The 23,146-nt window shown below is 44.7% G+C and overlaps 1 protein-coding gene across 2 annotated transcripts in view; it reads left to right on the forward strand.

Moving 5' to 3' along the window:
- PROM2 (prominin 2) overlaps window positions 1-23,146 on the forward strand; it is a 352,175-nt gene that overhangs the window by 302,139 nt on the left and 26,890 nt on the right. For both annotated transcript variants that reach the window (XM_085634097.1, XM_085634096.1), the window contains exons 16-18: window positions 211-282; window positions 8,234-8,323; window positions 21,962-22,015. In XM_085634097.1, coding sequence (XP_085490223.1) covers window positions 211-282; window positions 8,234-8,323; window positions 21,962-22,015 — 216 coding nt within the window. The remainder of the gene's footprint in view (window positions 1-210; window positions 283-8,233; window positions 8,324-21,961; window positions 22,016-23,146) is intronic.

Genomic DNA, 23,146 nt, shown 5'->3' on the forward strand with positions numbered 1-23,146 from the left:
GAAGTTCGATCAGGATGGTCACAGTGATCGATCAAGATACTGATGTGTCAATGATCTAATTCAAGACAGTCTGTAGTCACAGTGATCATTCACATAGCTGCTACATCTCATGAAAGGCTCATGTGGTGCAGGCTTCGGATGCTGGGAGAATGTAATCAGAGACTCTTTTCCGCTCGCTTGACCGCTGATCTTGTTCCTCTCTTTTCACAGATCCAGGCCCCATTAGTGAACACAAGCTTATTGAATTTTGCAGCTCAGTTGGAGAGCCTTGCGACCTCTCAGGTGAGTGTGGGAAAGCTCAACAGGAAAAGGAGCCTTCAGGTTAATTTGAGAATATCACTGTATTTACTGATATAAGTACCCTTCTCCACCATATCCTGCAGGAGATGTCATGGTGAAATCTCAGTAGCTTTCCCATGGCATTATTTCAATGATTTATCTTACGCCGTGTAACAATATAGTCTTTCCCCTCTCCTTCTTGTCTAGTACACAAAATGTTTTCAAAAGAGCAACAGGTGAGTTGGTGGAAGCCTGTTAGAAATGGGGGTCTCTAGTTGGCAGAGGTAAGAAACTTTGTCCAAATAGGGACCCTTGCTTCTAGTCAGGGTAAGGGGGAAACACACTGTTGATAACCCCTGCTCACCCCCTTGGTAGCTGGCACGAGCAGATAGGCTTATCCCCAAGGCAATGTGTAAAGTATTTGTACCCACACCCACAATGACACTGTGAAACACCACAAATGGACACCACACAGGTATTTGTAGAAATAGATATCTTTATCTAAAACTTAGGCAAGTCCAAATGACAGAAAATCCAACATACACACTGTTCCTTACAAAAATGTCTCTTGCGAGGTTTCAATAGTAATATGAGTTTTATCAAGCAAAGTTTCAATGTCACGTTCCTTTTCTGGATTATGTGAATAAATCAGGCTAGACTGTGATCTTAATACCACAGTCTCTGGTAACACTGCCCACCTCCTTGTGCGGAAAAAGCGGGGACTAGGAGGCTCAAGGGGCGGGGAGCCTGCCTTGCCTATGCGCTCCTCTCAGGGACTACCAACCTGTGTATTCAACACTTGCCTCCACTGCAGCGCTCACGGCTCCCTCAACCCGCGTTGGCTTCGATTTCCCAAACCAAAGTCAGTTACCTTGCGTGTGCGGGGAAAGGAGACTGCCACTTTGTTGTTGCTCTGGGCGGTGCAGCTCCCCTTGCGCCTCCGGCACCGATTGCAGTGTTAAGCGCTGGGCCAATCCCAGCACGGTTCCACTGGTCGAGCCCCCAGTTGCCAGGCACCTCTTCCTCTCGCTGGGTCAATCCCAGCGCGGCAGATAGGTGACGTCGTAGGGGTTCCGGACCTGCGGCAGTGAACTCGGGAAAAAGCTTCCTTGGCGCCCTAGCAGCTTCTCCCGCTAGGACCAATCACAGTGCGGCGAAAGCGATGACGTAGGCGGATCCCGGGTCCGCGGCGGTGAACACGGGATTTCAGCGGTCTCGTACCTCCCGGGCCGGTGGCAGTGATCCCAACCTTGCCACGTGGCTTTGGGCAAGACGGGGGCTGGCGAGAACAAGGTGCCGGCCCTCCACACTTCTATGCTAGCACACAGATTACCGTGCACGTCAGGCAGGCGGCACAAAGGGCCAACGCTGGGTCAGGAATTACCGTGCATGTCAGGCAGGCGGCACAAAGGGCTCATGCCGGATCAGGAATTACCGTGCTCGTCAGGCAGGCGGCACAAAGCTGGCAAATTTTCTTCTGGGAATTTTTACAACCCGGTGTTCCCTAAACAGGAGGACAGCCCTTCTCGGGCCCTTGGAGACTTGGTGAAGACACAGCACACAGCAAAGTCTTATCTTCAAGTAGGTGGGGGGAGCACAGCACACAGCAAAGTCCCCTTTTCTCTCCTTTAGTAGAATCAGCAAACTGCAGGTCAGCCCCAGAGCACACAGCAAGGGCAGTCTTTCTTTTTAGTTCCTTCAGCTGATCTTCTTCTGGCAGAAGTCTTTGGCAAACATTTATATCCTTGAGTTTCAACAGGAGGCCAGCTCTTCTCAGACCCTTGGAGACACTTATTCCTGGACACAGCACACAGCAAAGTCCTTTCTTCAAGCAGGTGGGGGGAACACCACGCACAGCAAAGTCCCCTGTCCCCGTCCTTAATAGTAACAGCAAACTGTAGGTCAGCCCCAGAACACACAGCAAGGGCAGTCTTCCTTTCCAGTCTCTTCAGCTGATCTTCTTTGGCAGGGATTCCTCTTGTTGGCAAAAGTAGTCTAATTGTACTGGGGTTTCAGCTCTTACTTTTATACCCCAAAAGTCTTTGTTCTTACATGTGTGAGGGGTCCAGGATCCAGTCCAAACCAGTTCTAGGTGCCCTCTGCCAGGGCATGTCTTCTTCTTTTGTGAGTGTGAGCCAGGGCCATCAGACGCACCGCAGGAGGTGGAGCCAGCATTGTGGAAGGCAGGTACAGCCCTATTCAGAGCCAGGTGCAACTCCTCCCACCACTCCAAATGCAGATAGGTCTATTCAGCCTAGTGCTGACTCACCCAGCCTCTTGCAGCCACCCCCAGCCCCTGTCACTCACAAACCAGACAGTCAACACACAAACAGGCAGAGGCACACAGAAAGGTTGAACAAGAAAATAGCCACTTTCTAAAAGTGCTATTTTCAAACACAGAATTTAAAAACCATCCTCCCTAAAAGATGTTTCATCAAATTCTGAGTTCAGGGATACCAGACTTCAGCTTCCCATCTTGCTCCTATGGGGAGATATGCAGGTACACATGGGACACAGCATTCCCCATTCTATCCTATGGGCAAGATGCCCTTTCAATAGTGAAAAACGAATTTGGCAATATTTCACTATCAGGACATGTTACCCACACTAGTACATGTCCTACCTTTCACATACACTGCACCCTGCCCAGGGGGGTACCTTGGGCCTACCATAGGGGTGTCCAATGTGTAAGAAAAGGGAACGGTCAGGCCTGGAAAGTGTGTATACTGGCCAGGACAACATAGCAGTTCACAGACTGCGCACAGGCACTGCGGTGGCAGGCCTGAGACACCATTTTAGGGCTACTCGGGTGGGCGCCACAATCTGTGCTGCAGGCCCACTAGTAGCATTTGAATTACCAGCCCTGGCACACTCAGTGCACTTTACTAGGGACCTACTGGTAAAACAAATATGCCAATCATGGATAACCAATCACAATAACAATTTACAGGGAGAGCATATGCACTTTAGCACTGATCAGCAGTGGTAAAGTGCCCAGAGTACTATTGCCAACAACCACAGGTCAGGAAAAATAAAGGGGGAAAAAGCTAAAAGTTTTGGCATAACCCCGCAAAAAGGACCATTTCCAACGAAGCCCAACAGGAGAGAGAGTTATGGAAAGATAGAAAGAGAGAGAGAAAGGAAAAGAGCCTGGGACAAGATAGCAAGGTTGAGAGGGTTTGAGACAGAGAGAGAAAGGCAGATAAAGAGGGACAAAGAGATAGAGAGAGGAAAAAGAGAACTGCTTGGGAAAGAGAGAGAGGGAGAGGCGAAAGAGCACAGGAGAGCTACAAAAAAGAGTTTATTTCTCATATATATTAAAAATTAACCCTTTTCCAGAGAAATGAACCCTTCTTGAAATACAAACTGACAAACTAAGAATTGCAAGAATTGTGTCTTGTGGAGTCTATAGGAGAGAAATCCATCTGTCTTGAAATTAAAGAAAAGGTGAAAAGATTGGGATTTAATGAAATTTGCAGTGGTCAATGTGTTAAAAAGATAAATATGTGTAATTTGTGCATTGTAATTTGTAATAGTTTTCTATTGCACTTGGCACTGGAAATCTTTCAGTTGCCCCTGGCATTTTGGGGAATTGATACCAAGAGGGAAGGCAGCCATAAAGAAGAGTGCTAGAATGCTATTATGTGTAGGTTTATTTACTCTGAAGACCTGGACTTTGGCCTACTGCGTGCCTGACAATGTCCTGGCCACTGTAGCTTCCCACCAGACTGAGCGCTTGTTGCAAGTCCTTGTTTTTATGTTTTGGGGGCAAGCACATTGTCACTCTTTCATGTAAGCCATGTCTGGGCATTCTGTAAGACCGAAGGAACCAAGAGGAAATGTGCACTTAAAATGTCACTTCTACCTCTGAAGCATCCAAATGGCAGAAGAACTACCATATATCAATTAAATTGAATCCCTGCAAGGCCTTCACCAATTCCCTTCCTACATCCACTGTGCGCCGCCGCCTCTGCAGGAGTATAAATCCACTGCCGTGTACTGACAGCCCCCGTCATACCCTTCTTCTGGTACTTGGAGGGTTTACAGCACGTCCTGCATGTCTGCTCCCCCAGGAGCTCTGAGCTCAGTACAGAGCAAGGTTCCCGCCAGTGAGTGCGTAGCAGGAAGCCGGCCAGGATGCCTGCCATTTACATCCATAAAACACTGGAGGCTGGCCTCTACCACACATTGAAAAGTAATATTCTGGTTACATTCAAGCTGTAAAAAATTGAAAGACCATTTGCTTGCTGACCAAACCTAGCAGTTGTAAAAGATACACCTCTCCTAATATTAAGAAGGATCTTGCCTCCCCTTCAAATAAAACACTACATTAAAGTTACCCGGGTTCTGAGGCCCTTATCCCTGGGCAATCTGTACCAGTGGATACAAAAAAAGACATCTGAAATCTCCAGTGACTATGAAACCAAGCACAACTATGTCTGCACCTGAAAAAAAAGTAATTTCACCACAACTCTCAAAGGATTTCCACTGGTTACTAGTGGCACAAACAATAAAGTTATAATGTCTTGTTAGTCCTCTGAGCACAAGGGCCTCGGCTCAATCTATCTTCAGACGTTGACACACCATTATGTACCCAATCAAACCCTTTGTATTTTTTAAATTTAAATTTACTAAAGAATTTCATGAAAAAACAATTTAAATAAACAACCTTTGTATACAAAACACAGCCTTTTAAAGATTTGTAAATGATATGCCCCGAAACTTAGTCTTTACATATATATCGAATCCAATTCATGGAGTCATCATAATAAAATCATCAGTAGGTGCTTTCATTCTAAAAGTAGACTTGTATATCTAAGATTTTTTCAAACCCTGAGATGAAGCTGAGCAAACCTGATCACTTAAAAAGGTCAGTGAAAACTTACAACCTTCATGTTATTTGAAGGCGAGCCTCTTTATTGAGGCCTCCTCCCGGCTTTCAGACATCACTGTAAGCACCTCCTTTCTATGCGGAACACTAATCCAAAGTCTTACTTCTTTGAAATATGAGTCCAGCAACAATCCCTTCAAAGTAACCCAATGCACTGGCAAAGGATCTAGCAGATGGACTGCATCTAATCTCCTCTATCTTGTCTATTCATTGCACCATCCATTTGCATGCACTCACATTACCCCACTAATGATCACACCTAACTCCTAGTAATTTAATCTACCACAAAGAAACAGAAACAAATGCATGGAAATTAGACATACAATACTAATCACAGCTAACCAACAATAGTCAATAACTAGTAGATTAACCCCTAATCTTGAGTTCCGGAGTACATTATTACTCGGCATAAAGTGCTTCAACGCCTCATTAAGGAGTATAAGTACTATGAATCCCAATACCTTACAATATCAATCAATCAATCAATGCCAGCTTTATTCGATTTTTGTGCACAAATCATAAAAGCATACAGTTTAAAACAATCATATTACATGATAAAAAGTGCATAAGGTACTTTTAAATACAAATTACTCGATAATACAGCGTTTAATTCCTACAAATAATTAAAAAATTCATTTTGTCATCCCCATCGAATTTCATATAGGAATTCCTTTCCTACAGTTTACAATACTTTAAAAAAAAGATGCTATTAGCTTTACAAAACATTCATTTTCTAAAAACTGTAGTGATAAAAGCGCCGGCCTGCATTCTCTCAATCCTAACAATCTTATAATTGGTAAAATCCATCGCCTTCTTTGCATCACATAAAATTTGCAAAATAATACCACATGCATTGTTTTTTGCTGAGATTGTTTATCACATGGGCAGCTACTTAATGTTGTAGACCAATCGTTTAATTCAGGGAAGCTTATCAAGCGATGAAAAAATCAGAGTCTGAAATGCGTTTGGACGAAACGGTCATGTCCACTTAGTGCAAATTTTAGGTATGGCTGCATACCATAAGTGGTGAGTATGAGTTGGTTAGATTGTACCGACGAGTTAGCTGCCTCGACAGCAAATCTATTTGCCTCCATATGTGTCAAGCAGCATTTTTAAAAATGCTTTCTGGTGACAGAATGTAAAATTCCAGGATTAATAAAGTATTCAATGTGGCCCAAATCATTCATAAAGGTTTTGATATATATTACTTACAATATTGTATAGGCATTTGTTTTGCATACTTGAGGATATTCCTGTTTCATAAAACCAGTCACTAATGACCCAAAAACACATTAGTATCTTCATGAAAAAAAAATATATTAGACTTTCCACAGTACTAGTAGAAAATGTATTTAATCTCAAGGCAAACCTCACTTACAATATAGATGTTTCTGCTGTTACCTGGAAACTCCACATTTGCTAATTAGTAACTTAGCAGTCTTCCAACATCAGTAAGTGAATTCTCAGACACAATGGGTCTCGAGAAGGAATGGGCAGTCTGCTAGCATCGCTGCCAAAATTGTTTGGAGTACACAGTTTTTGTGCTCTGCAAAGATTGTGCAATTTGGACAACTTCACACAATGAAGTGAAGTATCTCCACAAAAAAAACATTTTGAAAGGAGAATCATTCTGCAAAAATGTTTATTTGTAAAATTAGCCATAGAGAATAACAGTTGGATAAATTTACCAATTAACGCTTTTGCTAAATTCCCCACCAAACATAAAACATGCTTTTAGCAGTTCTTTTATCCTGGTATTTTTTCATTAATGTTTTGCAACCTTCGTGAAGTTGATAAATTTGCCAAAGTTAGAAAAGCACATTCAACAAGCTTTGGTAAAGCCAAAAGGTCTCGTCTGTGAAAGGTGTTAGCAGAACATTTGACTTTGCCAAGACTTGTTGACGATACGGAATAGCATTAGCAAAAAAAAAAAGCCAAAATCCATCCCTAGGCGTGGTAATGTATATGCACTCATGCGTCGCCACACGTGTGTGTACGTCATGAGGTGGCTGCCATTTTGGCTTTTGGCCTTAGCTTGATTACAAAGGGGTTGCATACATCACCAAGCAGGCCAAGGTGTATAGTAGGAAGCAACACAGATAAGTGAAAGAGAGAGCAGGAAAACACATTCACTTCCATGGAGTTCTAAAAGCAAAAGAAACACATGTTTCAAGAATGTAAGAATTAGAAGCATACAAATCATCCAATCAAAAGAATGATGAGGAAGCTATGCTACGGGGGCAGGGTGGGGGGGGGGGGGACAAGCACAAGAAGATGAAAGAAAGCCATTGAAGAAGAAGCAAGCAAATGAGGTTGACAAGAAATCCCACTAATGATAAGCTATGGGCTGACCTAAGGCAAACTTTAAGTATTGGTATTGTACACAATAGGCTTTTGACAACAAACAGCTAAATCTGTCACTATGCAAGACCTAAAAAGTAGAAGTGGGTGGCAATTCATAACTTCCCATACCCCTACTCTACAACTACATTATCCATTATGGTTCAGTCTAAGCAGATTATGAAATGTCAACATCTTTTTTTTCTATTTGGAAAACGGTCAACCGCCACTAAAAAATATTCTATAAAGTGAGTATTTTTGTGAATTGGCTGACACAACACTGTTTATCAGCAATCTCAAGCCTTTGCAGCTTTAACCACAAGCATCTGGATTACATCGACGGCACCTTAGTCAACCAGCTTTGCACTGTGATTTGTACTCACTGATGTAAAAACATTTTCACCAAAATGTCCTTTTTGCATTGGTTAGACTATGCAACTGTTATTTTCACACCTTTTTGGTGCAAATGATGGTGCAAATTGTACCAGCACTGAAGGATGGTGCAGTCTGTGTAGTGCTGCCACAGTATGTGCTATTATTGCTCTCTGGTGCCCCTGTTCTTGATCTCTACTATGAGCTATTCATGGGGTGAAAAAGAAAGGCGACATGAGGAAGGGAGTGTGCAAGTATCACCTCCTTCTCATAGTTAGGGAAATGGTATTAAAAGTTGGAGATGCATTTCTAGTTCTATCTGACAGTCTCTCCATCTCACTCCCTGTGCAGACTGACACCAACATTCAAAGCCAGATGACTGCAGAGGCAGCAGCCCTGAGACAACTTCAGGCCGTGGTGGTGGAGCAAGCAGCAGATGTGGTGAGTGCGTAACAACATGTGCTGACTGCAGGCGGTGTGAGCTAGCATGGTCACCTGCCCACACGCTCACACCGTGATCTCTTCTCATATGTGTCACGTGTGGCATCTTGTTTTTAATAAGCCTGGCGTATTGTGCTCTATTCATGCTGCATTCAGCTCATATCAAGTCCAATATTAATGCCAATCAATGTCCTTGAGCAGCTCTAACCCTGCTCATAATACTACCCTCTCTGTGTATTAACCAGCTGTAGCACTGCTCACCATTCTACCCTATCCACATCTATAATCAGCTCTAACCACACTCATCATTCTACCTTATCCATACTTATAACCATCTCTAATCCAGCTCATTATTCTACTCTGCCCATAACTATACCAGCATTACCCTTGGTCATTATACTTCCCTAAAGAGAACAGATGATGGACGGAATGCTGAACAAATCAAACATTCACTCCCAGTCACAGATCTGGGTTAAATTCATCGTTTTTTGCACGCCACACCATTCCAGTTTAGAACCAGCCATATGCAAACCAGTCTTGATGCTGCTCCCCATGGGAACAGTCCAGCCCGAACTGCCAGGCTAGGGCCTCCCTGGACCAGAAACAAGCATCCTGGGACCCTTTTTCGGAGTATCACCCCTCATCAGCCAGGTTAGCTTGAATCTGGTGGCGAAGTAAGCAGCTATATCTATAACCAGCCGTAGCACTGCTCATCATTCTACCATATCCATATCTATAATCAGCTCTAACCATGCTCATCCTTCGAGCTTAAACATGTCTATAGCCAACTCTAGCCCTGCTCATCATTGCAACCTACCCATGCTTATAAAGAGGTTCCACCATGCTCAGACTTCTAATGTATCCATGTATATGACCAGCTCCAACCCTGTGCATTATAATTCCCGTTCCATGTCTATAACCACCTCTAACCCTTCTGGTCATTCCACACTATCCATGCCTATAACCACCTCTAATTCTGCTCATCATTACCTTATCCATAGTCATCACCAGCTCTATCACTGTTTGTCATTCTTCCTTATCTATACATATAACCAGCTGTAGCACTGTGAATCATTCTACCCTATGCATGACTATGACCATCTCTAACCGTGCCTGTCATTCTATCCCATGCATTCCTACAACCAGCTGTAACCCACTGATCATTCTGACCTATCTAGGCCTATATAACCGCCTGTAACCCTGCCCATCATCTGTCTGATTATTGGCATGATCAGCGCTAAACCTGCTCATCGATCGACCTGATCCAGGCTTAACATGCTCTGACATTGATTATCATTCTATGATCCATTCCATTAACCAGCTTTATTCTATACATATTTCTGCCCTGTCCATGCCCATGATCAACTCTAGCCTCTGCCCTATCCATGCCCTGGTCAGCTCTAACCTGCTCATAATTCTGCCCTATCCATGTCCATGATCAACTCTAGCCTCTGCCCTATCCATGCCATGGTAAGTCTAACCTGCTCATCATTCTGCCCTAATCATGCCCATGATTAGCTGTAACCCTGCTCGTTGTTCTGCCCTGTCCATGTCATCAGCAGCTCTAACTCTGATAGCACTGACCTGGTCACCCCATAACCAGCTCTAGCCCAATCATCATTCTACCCGTTCTATACCCAGTGTTGAACTGGCATTTCAGGCAACCTGTCAGTCTGCCACTTCCAGATGGGCCAGCTTGAAAGGGCCTGCATGGGGGGCTGTGTTTTTTTAGTCCTGTGGGCTGTGGCAGGACCAAAAACACACAGCCCGCAGGCCAGTCCAACAATATCTACAACTATAATCAGTTCTAACCCTGTTTGTTGTTCTGCTTATTTAATGTCCATAATCACGCCCACCTCTGCTCGTTCTTATAGCAACCAATGCCCAGAGTGAGTTACAACCCTCGTCATACTTCTATTCTATCAGCATCCATCCACAATGTGCTCCATCCTGGACCTTATTCGTCCAGATCATTTAGTATCTCTAATTCTGCCCTCTTGTCAGTTCCAGCCCTGCGTATCTTCCTGCCCAACTAATGCCCTCAATCAGTGCAAGCCCTGCTGTCATGCTACCACATTAACACCCATATTTAGCCTTAAGCCCCTTTATTATTTTTTCTTTTCAAGACTTATAAGCAAACACCTTGATGGTCATTCTTTTCATTCAGTGCCCATAGTCCTCTCTAGCAATGGTCATTCTTCTGTCTCTTGAAAGCCTATAATTTGCTGGAGTATTCATGCTACTCATAATCAGTTAAAACTCTGGTAATTATTCTGTCCAATCTTAACCACAATCATCTCCACCCCTGTCCAACCCACATCAGCTCTACCCAGCTCCACATCAATTACAATTAAGGTCCAGACCTATAACCAACCAGTGCTTAATTGGTGCCGGTGTTTGCTGGTGGGTAGTACCAGCACTTATTTTTAAACACCAGGTCTTGTTTATGAGCGTGCACCACATGGTGGCACTCTCAGACTATCCTTTAAGCAGGGCACAAGTGTTTAGCAATTCAATGTATAACAAAATAATAACCTGGTCACCTGCAATAGTCAAAATGTCACATTTGTTTACGTGTGTTGGCTGATAGGTAATGCTAGCATTGTGATTCAGCAGTAGTGACACAAGTGTGGGTTGTGCCAGATGAGATGAAATACCTTGGCCCTGGCACTTCTAGTTTTACAAATTAAGCACAGTACTTAACCCTGCTCACCATTCTCAGTTGTCAATATCCAATATCACTTTCAAAACTAATTATATTTCTGCCCAATAAATGCCATATTTAGCTCCTGCCTCGCCCATGATTCTGCTACACCAAGGACCAAACTCAGCTCTGTCCCAGCTCAATATTCTTTCCAATAAATGAACATATTAAACCCTTCACCATTCTTCTGTGTTGATAATTTGCTCCAATCTGCTTATTATTCTAGCCACTCACTATCCTATCCATAATCAGCTCCAACTTCTTCAAAACATGGCTGCCAGACTGCTGCTGGATATCCTGAAATTTCAGCCAGTCTCGCACAAGTTGAGAACCTTGCACTGGCTCCCAGTGGACAAGAAGATCACATTCAAATCCCAATGCCTAGTGTTTAAGGCACTCCACGGTTCTGGGCCTCAATATCTGAAGAACCAACTGAACTGGTAAATACCACCTAGAAATCTACGGTCTTCTCACTGCAAACTTCTACAAACACCCAGGTTTAAGAGAGCCGGTTGGGGTGGAAGAAGTTTCCTGGTTGGGACTGTTAAAACTTGGAACATGCTCCCAGCTGGGATAAAAAACAGACCAACACTTCCAGCCTTCAGAAAAGCGCTATAAACCTGGCTCTTCGTCAACTAACCATACTCACCCAGTCTCATTGGCAACCTTGCTGTACTTCCTGATATTAGCTCCTAGATGCCTTCGGGCAGTTCTGAGCTTTATAAATACTCAAATCAAATCAAATCAACGTGCTCATCATTCTCCACACTCACTATCCATAAAAGGCTCCAATGTGCTCATCATTCTGCCCACTCAATATCCATAATCAGCTCCAATGTGCTCCTCATTCTGCCCACTCCCGATCCATAATCATCTCCACCGTGCTCATCATTCTGCCCACTCACTACCCATAATAAGCTCCAACGTGCTCATCATTCTGCCCACTCACTATCCATAATCATCTCCAACGTGCTAATCATTCTGCCCACTCACTATCAATAATCAGCTCCAAAGTGATTGTCATTCTGCCCACTCACTATCCATAATCAGCTCCAACATGCTCATCATTCTGCCCACTCACTACCCATAATAAGCTCCAACGTGCTCTTCATTCTGCCCACTCACTATCCATAATCAGCTCCAACGTGCTCATCATTTTGCCCACTCACTATCCATAATCAGCTCCAACATGCTCATCATTCTGCCCACTCACTACCCATAATAAGCTCCAACGTGCTCTTCATTCTGCCCACTCACTATCCATAAACAGCTCCACCGTGCTCATCATTCTGCCCACTCACTATCCATAATCAGCTCCACCGTGCTCATCATTCTGCCCACTCACTACCCATAATAAGCTCCAACGTGCTCATCATTCTGCCCACTCACTATCCATAATCAGCTCCAACGTGCTCATCATTCTGCCCACTCACCATCCTTAATCAGCTCCAAAGTGCTTGTCATTCTGCCCACTCACTATCCATAATCAGCTCCACCGTGCTCATCATTCTGCCCACTCACTACCCATAATAAGCTCAAACATGCTCTTCATTCTGCCCACTCACTATCCATAATCAGCTCCACCGTGCTCATCATTCTGACCACTCACTACCCATAATAAGCTCCAACGTGCTCTTCATTCTGCCCACTCACTATCCATAATCAGCTCCGCCGTGCTCATCATTCTGCCCACTCACTATCCATAATCAGCTCCAACTTGCTTACCATTCTGCCCAATCAGTGTCCACAATCTGCTCCAACGTGCTTATCATTCGGCCCAGTCATCTCCTATTAATGTCTGACTGACTTCATGATTCTAGTTCATGTTCATGTCCTCATCGGGCGTGAGCTCTTGGTGGCATTATGCATCACGGTGCCCAAATTATGGCACCGCCATTCCCAGATTCCTTACATCCCAAGCTACCTTCCTGCCAGTTCAAATACACCCCTCAACCAGGAACTGTTTATCTGACAGAATCCTCTTTCATGACTGCTTCATTCTGCGGGCTCTGAAGCGGTGCCTGCTGCTTTCTGAGCGCCACCTGTCTTCACGTATGAAGGATGAACTGTCAGTTTTCACATTCAACACTGCCTATAATTGCCTCAAGCCTGAATTCTAAATTCGAAAATAGCTTTTCTAAACTTCTAAAGTAGCTGTCGGTTGGAAAGATGGGAGTATTTCCGAGCACCAGGGTCGCCTCCTTGTTGCTGCAAGGTTTGTTGTACTGTTTATTGCAGAGCTGCATTCAACAACTCTTTTGCTTCTTGGCGGTTGGGCAGCATTCTGGTGGGTTATATGTCACAATATCATTCCTGTATATGACGTCCTACAAGAACATCTTAGTCAAAATACCGACTACCATGATATCATCGCGCCTAATATATATCGTTAAGTATAGGTTTACTATACTGAAATCTGAATACATGTACCTTGACAATATATACCGCCAAGATATGTATATTTGAAGTTACCTTTAGTAAACATGCACTTACTTGTATGTACTTACCTTGACAATATTGTAATATCCTATATTTGGCTTACAGCATCTCTGTAGGGTGGAGGTACAGTTGCAGCCAACACAAACACATCAATGACATGTTGTGTGTGTGTGTGTGTGTGTGCGTGTGGTTGTGTGTGTGTGTGTGTTTCGGTGTTAGTGGTGGGGAGGTGCTTCAATGTGTGGCGGTGGTTGGTTAGAATCGGTTAGGTCATGTTATGGTTAGTGTGCTGCAAATCATTTAGGTTCAGGATGTCTACTGTCTTTCAACCTAAAACTTCCCTTCCCCGCCTTACATCGCTTCTTCTCTTGATCAGTCTCCCTAGGGTGCCTCCCTTTTCCGTTTCCTTCCTTGACTTCTTTTCTCTGCCCATCTATTTTAATCTAGTCTCTTTCCCACTCGCTCAGTCAGTCTGCAAATAGTGTTTTCTTCCTTGTTAACCAGTGCTTAATTTGTAGAAAAATAAGTGTTGGGACCTTGTTAGGAGGCTACTTCAGCTCACACTACCCATAGCCTTTGCCAGTGTGCCAATGCAATACAAACACAGCTACTAACTATCATGCTCCTACAAGCTATTAGAATGCCTTGGGCAGCGGGAATTAGTCATTTATACTGTATATTGAATTTATAGACAACTGTTGCTGTGCTCATATTGAAATAAGAGAAACAGCACCACCATGTGGCAGACTGTCATAGGTGCCGGTGCTGACAGTTAAGTGCAGGTGCCAGCACCGGAAACCACTGCCTCAAATTAAGCAGTGTTGTTAACCCTCTTCGTCACATGGTCCTCTGTTCCTTATCCTCCTCAGGTCCATTCCTCTAATTTGCACTCCGGCCTTCCATTTTTCATACCTTTGCTGTGACTGCTTTATTTAGCAACTCTGGCTCCTGGGCAGCTGGGGTTCGATCAATGAATGTAATGGTCAAAACTAGTGTCCAAGAGGTACATGCTCTGTAACTCACTTCATACACACCAAAACTAGCAGGTAGGGGGTGAGTCATGAATGGACTGTAAGGCTTGCCCATACTTCCAGTTTCTTGCCTACTTTGGTAACTAGGAGCAGAGATGCTCTCCAGCTTTCCCTTAGATTAGCTTACAATTGCTCCAACCTGTCCCAGGCTTTTATGAAAACAGGTTATTGTTTTGATGCTCTGCTGGGATGTTGGTCCATACACAGGCCTCAGCTCCATGTTATCCTTATTTTCAAACCCCACAGCATTGACTGACTCAAAGCCCAGCTAGGTGAGCAACAGCTTGCATTAGACAGTGGTAGCGCAGACTGGCAGTCTTTGAGTCTATTTGGAGGACACCCGCTACAAGGGCAGAAGACACCCTTCATAGCACACAGGCCGGCCTCATCAAGCACATGTTCCAAAGTGCTGCAGCTGGTGCATTCCCGGCACATGCACCGTCTGGGTGCGGAATATAGGAGCGGTTCCGCAGGTGAAGATGAGTGAAAGGTGCAAAGCACGGGGTTGAAATCTAGCCCATTTGCACTATTGCTTATGGCTAGCAAAATGCTTGCCAGCAGACCTGCCAACTTGCAAAACTATTTCACCATTTGAGAAGGGGACGTGGCCAAGGAGGGGGTGGGGCCTCGTTCTGAGGGCCACCTAAGAGGCATGCTGCCCCCTACCCCTACCAAGCACCCCCCCCCTCCGAAAACGAAAAAGCCTTCTGAGCAGCGGCGGCCGGCATGGCTCACGGTTTCACGCATGGAGGGTCGTGTGGGGTGTTGTGTGGGGGTAGCGCATATTTAAAAAAAATAAAACATTCAAATCAATTAAATAAATTTACCGTTGCCCCGGGTACCGCGTCTCCACTCCTGCTCTTCTCCGTCTTGGATGCACAGCCTGGCTCCACAGACCAATCACAATGCTGCAAAGCAGCAATGTGATTGGTAGGCCCCCTGGCTCCCCTGACCAATCACAATGCAGCATTCAGGATTTGAGTGTCCTGGTTGGACGCTCAACCAGGGAATGGGAGCATGGGCTTGTTCTCCATGCAGGCTGTAATGCAGCTTGCATGGAGAGTGGGGAAAGTGTGCATGACTGGTTTGGAAGGCCCGATAGGGCCGACCAAACAGTCATTGCGCACTTAGGAGTGGGTAAACCACTTTTCCCCTGCCCTGCTCCGAGAGCAGAGCAGCCCCGCCCACCCGCCCGCCCGCAAAGCAGCAGGAAGCATTAAATGATAATAACTTAAAGCTATTATATTTTATATTTCATTTTCCGCACTGCTTGAAAGCAGTGGAGCGACTCTCCTCCGCCATAGAGGAGGAGCCGCTATTGCTTCTGAGGCTGTTGCCGATGTCCTGGGGTGGTTTCACACCCCTTAATGGATATCAGCAGCCCAGAGCTTCCAAAGAAAAGCTGGAAAAACACTCTGTGTTGTGGTTATCAGTTGGTCTTTCCTGCCTCCATGTTTTGTACAAGTGAAATGTCCAACTAACTATAACGCCCCTGAAACCTATGGTTTTTTCTGTGATTTTCTAAGGTTTTTTAAATGCTAATTTTTAACTATAATGTGCCTGAAACCTATGTTTTTTTTCACTCAATATATATATATATTGATTATACTATGTGTGCATGTGAAAATGTCTCGGTCCACCTGTTTGCCTCGGTGGCACAGAAAAAATGGGTGGAACTGACGTCAGCACGCCGACGAGGTCCTCTTATGGCTCCGATGACGTCATACGGTGGCACGAGTGGAGCCGTGCTATTATGACGTCCTCGTCGACGTGGGAGAGCTAGGAAACAATTTCCGTGGAATGCTGGTGCAGGGGATATTCAACTAAGTGTTCAGGCTTGTCCTTTGGGAGCAACTGTTTATGTTGCCACTCCAGAAACCGAAACCAGTGATCCGAGGGCAGAGGCCCTGCAGATGACACACGAGGTGGGGTGCCCAGTTGTGTGCATCGGTGGGGCAGCGAAGTGACAAGCACCACAACCCACAAAAAAGGTAACGAGGGCACTGAATGACACAGGATCTTCTCTTTGTATCTGGCAGGAACAACAAAGTTAAAATGCCCTAGTACCAAAATGTAGAATTAGTGCTACAATGGTCTTCAAGAGGACCTGCGATGCCGCTTCTGCCTCCCGTACCTTGGAGGTGGCACATGGGTCATGCGGTATGGTACGGTCATACTGCGGTGGGACGCACACTCGTTGACCTCTCATGGCACTGCCACACACTTTAGGGAAGACGCTTTCCATTAGCTATGTTTTCTGATGACGTGTCGCGCAGGCTCCGTCCAACAACAGAACTCCTTTAGATCCATACAGACTCTTCCACTTTCTCACCGGAAGTGAAACCAGGCCACGTGGACACTTTCACAATTCAACATCTGGGAATGCACTTTTCGGTAAAAAAACACATTCCATCCTCCTAATTAATCAAATAAACATCTCACTGAAGAACAGGGGCCAGCTTAGATTGGTAAACAGCTGTTACAACGACTTTTTTACTTCGCGATACCATTACAACGTATGCATTACCATGCATGCGTTGTACATCGCGAAGTCATTACTACAGATTTTTTTAGAATGCATGGTCATTTACCACGCATGCCTTTACAACAAATTTTGTTGTAAAGGTATGTATGGTAAAGGACCATGCATTCTAAAAAACATGTAGACGATCCACGTTGTAAGGAAACAGAGGCTGTTCCGTTTCCTCACAACGACGTGCACCGCCCCTCAGAGACGACGTAAAGCAGGAACCACGAGGAGAGAGGAACCACGAGGAGTGAGAGGTAAGGGGGATTGGGCATGGGGTGTTTTTTTTCCCCTAGGGTTTAGGGTAGTGCAGTGGTGTTTGGGTAGTGTAGGGAGTCATGCTGGGGTAGTGTTTTAGGGTTTAGGGTAGTGCAGTGGTGTTTGGGTAGTGTAGGGGGTCGTGCTGAGGTAGTGTTTTAGGGTTTAGTGTAGTTCAGTAGTGTAGGGGGTCGTGCTGGGGGTAGTGTTTTAGGGTTTAGTGTAGTGCAGTAGTGTAGGGGGTCGCGCTGGGGGTAGTGTTTTATGGTTTAGGGTAGTGCAGGGGTGTTTGGGTAGTGTAGGGGGTCATGCTGGGGGTAGATTTAGGGTTTAGGGTAGTGCAGTGGTGTTTGGGTAGTGTAGGGAGTCATGCTGGGGCTAGTGGTTTAGGGTTTAGGGTTTTGCAGTGGTGTTTGTGTAGTGTAGGAGGTTGTGCTGGCGGTAGTGTTTTAGGGTTTATGGTAGTGCAGTGGTGTTTGGGTAGTGTAGGGGGTAGTGCTGGGGTAGTGTTTTAGGGTTTAGGGTAGTGCAGTGGTGTTTGTGTAGTGTAGGGGGTCATGCTGGGGGTAGATTTAGTGTTTAGGGTAGTGCAGTGGTGTTTGTGTAGTGTAGGGGGTCGTGCTGGGGTAGTGTTTTAGGGTTTAGGGTAGTGCAGTGGTGTTTGTGTAGTGTAGGGGGTCATGCTGGGGGTAGATTTAGTGTTTAGGGTAGTGCAGTGGTGTTTGTGTAGTGTAGGGGGTCGTGCTGGGGTAGTGTTTTAGGGTTTAAGGCAGTGTAGTGGTGTTTGTGTAGTGAAGGTGCCGTGCTGGGGGTAGTGTTTTAGGGTTTAGGGTAGTGCAGTGGTGTTTGTGTAGTGTAGCGGGTTGTGCTGGGGGTAGATTTAGGGTTTAGGGTAGTGCAGTGGTGTTTGGGTATGGGAGGGGGTAGTGTTTTAGGTTTTAGGGTAGTGCACCCAACCAGCCACAATATCCGTGGACAAAGGGGATCCTGACTCTTTTGAACGCTCCGCCAATTGAATAATTTGGGTCAAGGGCCCTACCACGTCCAAAACCTATCAATTCCTTTCTTGGGATCCGTCATATACTTGGAGAAAAAGATACATAGTTTCTCATCAATTTCAGGCATGTGTGCCACCTTCCCCTTCAGTGAGGGCCTGTGGCATTCTTTCCTCATCCTATTCCTGACCTCCCTTTCAAGGGGTTGATGGATTTTCCCCACCACATACACTGCCACTTTGGTGTCAGGGGTCCACTCCGCCGACCTTGGATGGTAAATTTGGGTAGGCTTGAACATGTCCCAGTGGACCCCGTCCACAACCGGGGACTGAGAGGAGTGGGACTCTGGATGCCAGAGACGCCCCGAGTCCTTATCCACACCCTCTCCCTCTAGGGGAAATCCGCCGTTGGGGTCTACAATAGTGGTGACAGCGTCGCAATTTTCTCCGGACTACTCCTCCTCCCGGCAGGGTGCATGTTTTAGCGTTCGCGCATTTTTGAGGAAGGTCTCCGTAAGTTTATCAAATCCTTCCAAGTGCCCCGCGTTATGCTTAACGGCCCTTTTATTCCCTATCTGGGAGCTACTGCTGACCTGCCACCACCAGATCTAGGTCACTAAACACCCCAGGGATGCTTTTTGCCAGCTTATCATCCTGATCCCTAAGAGAAGCCAGCGCCCTAGAAATAGCCAGAGAGAGGCTTGGTCCACTGCTGGAGGGAGAAGTTGGGGGGCCATTCCACCTCCACTTCCTGGTAGGAGGAGTAAAAATGGTCTTCAGAGGGTGTGAGCACAGAACAAATGTCCTTAAAATCTGTAAGGCAGCCCCTCGCCGGGGCTCCAACAGCTGGGCTTTCCCCGAAGCTGTTCAAAGAATAGACTGAGGCGCAATACCAATTACCACCACCAGGTGGCACTGGTCACTAACGTGGCCGTGTGGGTAAATCACCGCGTAGCGGTGTCAAAATTAGGCGAGGGTTGGTCGGGAATCAAGCGGACACTAAAGGAGTGACCGGATTCCCAAACGCGCATAAAGACCAGCGGGAGCGTTCGATGGAGCTGCCTCGCTCGGACCAGACGCGCCTGCCAGGATCTCACCGTGTGGGGGAGAACGCTCTCGGGCAAGAGCCTGCTGCGCAGGGAATATGAAACAATACCGAGGTAATAATGCTAATAACGTGCACAAGAAACCGCTATACAAACAGCAACAACGTCAGATTAAGCCAAGAATGTAAGGAATGCACGTAACTGACGAGCAGTGAAGAAAGAGGAAGCGGAAGGGACATCACGATATTATATACGATGAACTGTGATATGATTGGACTACAGTTTCCTTGGAGACTACCCCCCTAATGGTTCGTGGGTTGTGTAGTCTTTTGTTTAATGATTGTTGTGTTACGTTTTCTTTGAACTGTTATGCACATAAAGTGAGGAAAGATATGCATAATCCTCGCCTCCGTCCTGCCTCCGTCCTGCCATAGAATTAATTAAACTTTATTCGATCTGATTTAGAAACATAGATCATAAAAGTGTACACAAAAACAGTAAATCCTCTTTCCTAATACAATACAGTGAGAATTAATTAAAACCAGTAGATAAAAACGGGTGTTACAAAGCCCGGTTCAGAGCAACTTCAGGTTAACAGAATCGTAAAATTCAGTGTTTCGCAAGATCAATCTCATGTACTTCGTGCAAAATACGCAATAAGGGGTCCAGGTAAGATGTAACGCTCCAATACCTGACCAGTCTGCACTATATAAAACTGCAGAAAAACTATATGTGAGCTACATCTGGGTGATATTTGTGCTACATTTGGGCTCTTTTTTCTCTGGTGGCCATCTTGGGAGACTTATTTGTTATGAAGTTTCCTAATTTCCTTATTTACTGCAGTCTCCTCAGTAGGAAATGCTCTCAGTTTTTTACTTTGATTCCATCAAGAAGGCATTCAGATGTGTCACACATTTGCCATAAATTCAGAATGTTAGCACTCTAGTAGTTCATTAGATCACTGTAGTAAAGCTACTGCTCACCAGGGAGTTAACTGGAAGTCTACTGCTGGTATTGAAAGTGATTGTTTCAGTCTGCATGTCAGAATTTTCTAATGAAATAGAAGAGGATTTGAGATCTCACTTAAAACATGCTCTAAATTTTCTTTCTGCAGCACTAACCATAATTTCTATGGCAAAATGTACCCCCTCATTTTGTTCCCTTTCAAATTAAATGTTTTAAGTGTTACCAGTCTATTCCAATCAAGATGGCTTCAGGTGTGCCATAATGTTGTCATAAGTAAGACTGTTAGCTCTCTAGTTGTTCTTTAGAACACTCTGGGAAGCTGCAGTAGAACACAAAGGCATCAATTGACAGGCTGCTCCTGTTGAAATATAACAGGAAGATATTTGAGATCTCACTTAAAACATGTCCTAATTTTTCTTTCTACAGCAATAACCATAATTTCTATGACAAAATGAACCCCATCATTTTGTTCCTTTTTAAATTAAATGTTTTTAGTGTTACCAGTTTATTCCACTCAAGATGGCTTTAGGTGTGCCATACTTTTGTCATAAGTAAGGCTGTTAGCGCTCTAGTTGTTCTTTAGAACACTCTGGGAAGCTGCAGTAGAACACAAAGGAATCAACTGACAGTCTCTGCCCTTGTTGGATGTACATGATTTACTGAGAATGACAGACTTCATTCTCACATGACTGAGAAAGATGATGTGAATTTACAGAAAATATGGTCTCATTTTAGCTTCAGTTTTCTCTCAAACATGATTCATGATATCCCAGCAGAAGGTTTTTCACAGGGTAAAATCACCTTAGAACACACCACAATTCCTGAAATTAGTATGGTGCCCATCAACAAATGAATTCTAATGTAACTAAAGTCTGTTATCACCCTTTATAGTTCTCCTTTTGGTAACCCTCAAAATCTTCGATTCACTACAATGCATTCCAATGGGTATTGGTCCCAAGATGGCTGCCAGCAATTCCAGGATGAAGTGGTGGCAGCAAATCAGATCTCACGATGAGATGTGTCGTTGGGCTCCGCCCAGATATTGAAACTTTTTCTTTTTCTAATTTCTCATGAACTACTGAATGGATTTACTCCATTTAACAAAAAGGGATCTTTCTGAACCAAGGGCTCCCTTTTCGCCAAATTTGGTGTAATTCCGTTCAGCAGTTCGGGCTGTAGCCGTGTCTAAAGTTTCCTATGGGAATTAACATGGAGAAAACACGTTTTGGGACCCCCCTTTTTTCACGGCCCCCGCTTGCCGAATCACCTCAACACTTTTAAGATAGGAGCTAACCGGAGCGCCCCATGCGTTTTGAAAATTTCGCGAAGATTCGTCAACTGACGCCAAAGTTATTGGGAAAAGAATGTTACGATTTTCCTATAGATAATAGGTCCTAACTATAACTAACTACTGGCGACCGCCAGTAGGTAATATATACACACACATACACAGCGTCTCCTCTCCCTCTCTGGACTAATGTGCTGTATGTGTGTGTCTGTATATATATATATATATACACACACACATACAGCACATTAGTCCAGAAAAGGGGAGGAGACGTTGGGTATATATATATATCTATAGGTGTTATCGCTTTGGGTAGCAGCAACATCTCCCCTGTGGCATGTATCCCTTGGCTTTATAAATAATGACAATTTCTTTTCTGTTTCAGGCTAAGATGAATGAAGGCGTCCAGTTCCTGTCAGTCTTCTCGCCCACGGTGGAGGTATTAGTATAATTAATTGGCCAACATTTTCAGCTAGGGATTACCGAATTGTCTGTTATTATCTGCACTGTTTCCTTACTTTTGTCTTCATCTCTAATAATATAAACATGAAGATTAGCAGACAGAGTAACCCAAAACAAAAGATGTGGTGTATAATGATATGGGGTGTGTTCCTGTCAGTCTGAGACCTTTAGTATCTTGAACGACCCCACCATGGATGGTGTTCACCCTGAATATCATCACCAGAATATCAATGGGACACAATATGGAGGACAGAATATTGAAAATAAAATGTCAACAGGTAAATAAGTCTAGACTCCACATATAGGTACCTACATGATGCATATATCTTCAAGGTACTTAGATGTTGAGTTAGGAATAGTAAATCTATACCTCTCTCTTTGCACTTTCCTTCCGATATTTTGCCCCTCGATATTCTGTCTTTCATAATAGTGTGCAACGTTATTCTAGGGAGTCGATATTCAGTAATACAACCCCCCTGGATATCCTCTGTGTCTTGGACACAAGGAATCAAAAATATTCTGAAGATGCATTTTGGCCACCGGATGTGAGATAAAATCCTTCACACCCACACAGAGGTTAGTCAGTAGGTTTCAAGCTCTTACCTTTTAAATTGTCAATACTTTTATTACCTTGGTGCTGATATCAGTTGCCTCGCAGAGCCTTTTACCTATACGTGCCCATAAGTGCCCTCATTCCCTGATCTGCAATGGCTTTCCATAGCTGAATGTAGTAGAGGGCAGTGTGTGGCTACATTACTTTGGGTGACTAGCGCTAGAAGTCTGCAGACTAGTCTTGCGCTCCCCATTAAGAAGAGTGCCTATTTGAATTCATGAGAGCACAGACATGCTGGGGTTAGTTGGTAGGCTCTGAGCTCCTACCTTTTAAATCGTCAATACTTTTATTACCTTGGTGCTGATTTCAGTTGCGTTGCCAAGCCTTTTCCGTGTATGTGCCCATTAGTGCCCTCATTCCCTGTTCCACCACGGCTTTCCATAGCCAATTGTAGTTGAGGGAAGTGTGTGGCTACATTACTTTCAGTGACTAGCACTTCAAGCCTGCGGATTAGTCTTGCACCCCCCGTTAGGAAGAGCGCCTATTTAAATTCAT

The sequence above is a fragment of the Triturus cristatus genome, chromosome 11 (genome assembly GCF_964204655.1).
Source record: "Triturus cristatus chromosome 11, aTriCri1.1, whole genome shotgun sequence".
NCBI classification, from domain to species: domain Eukaryota; kingdom Metazoa; phylum Chordata; class Amphibia; order Caudata; family Salamandridae; genus Triturus; species Triturus cristatus.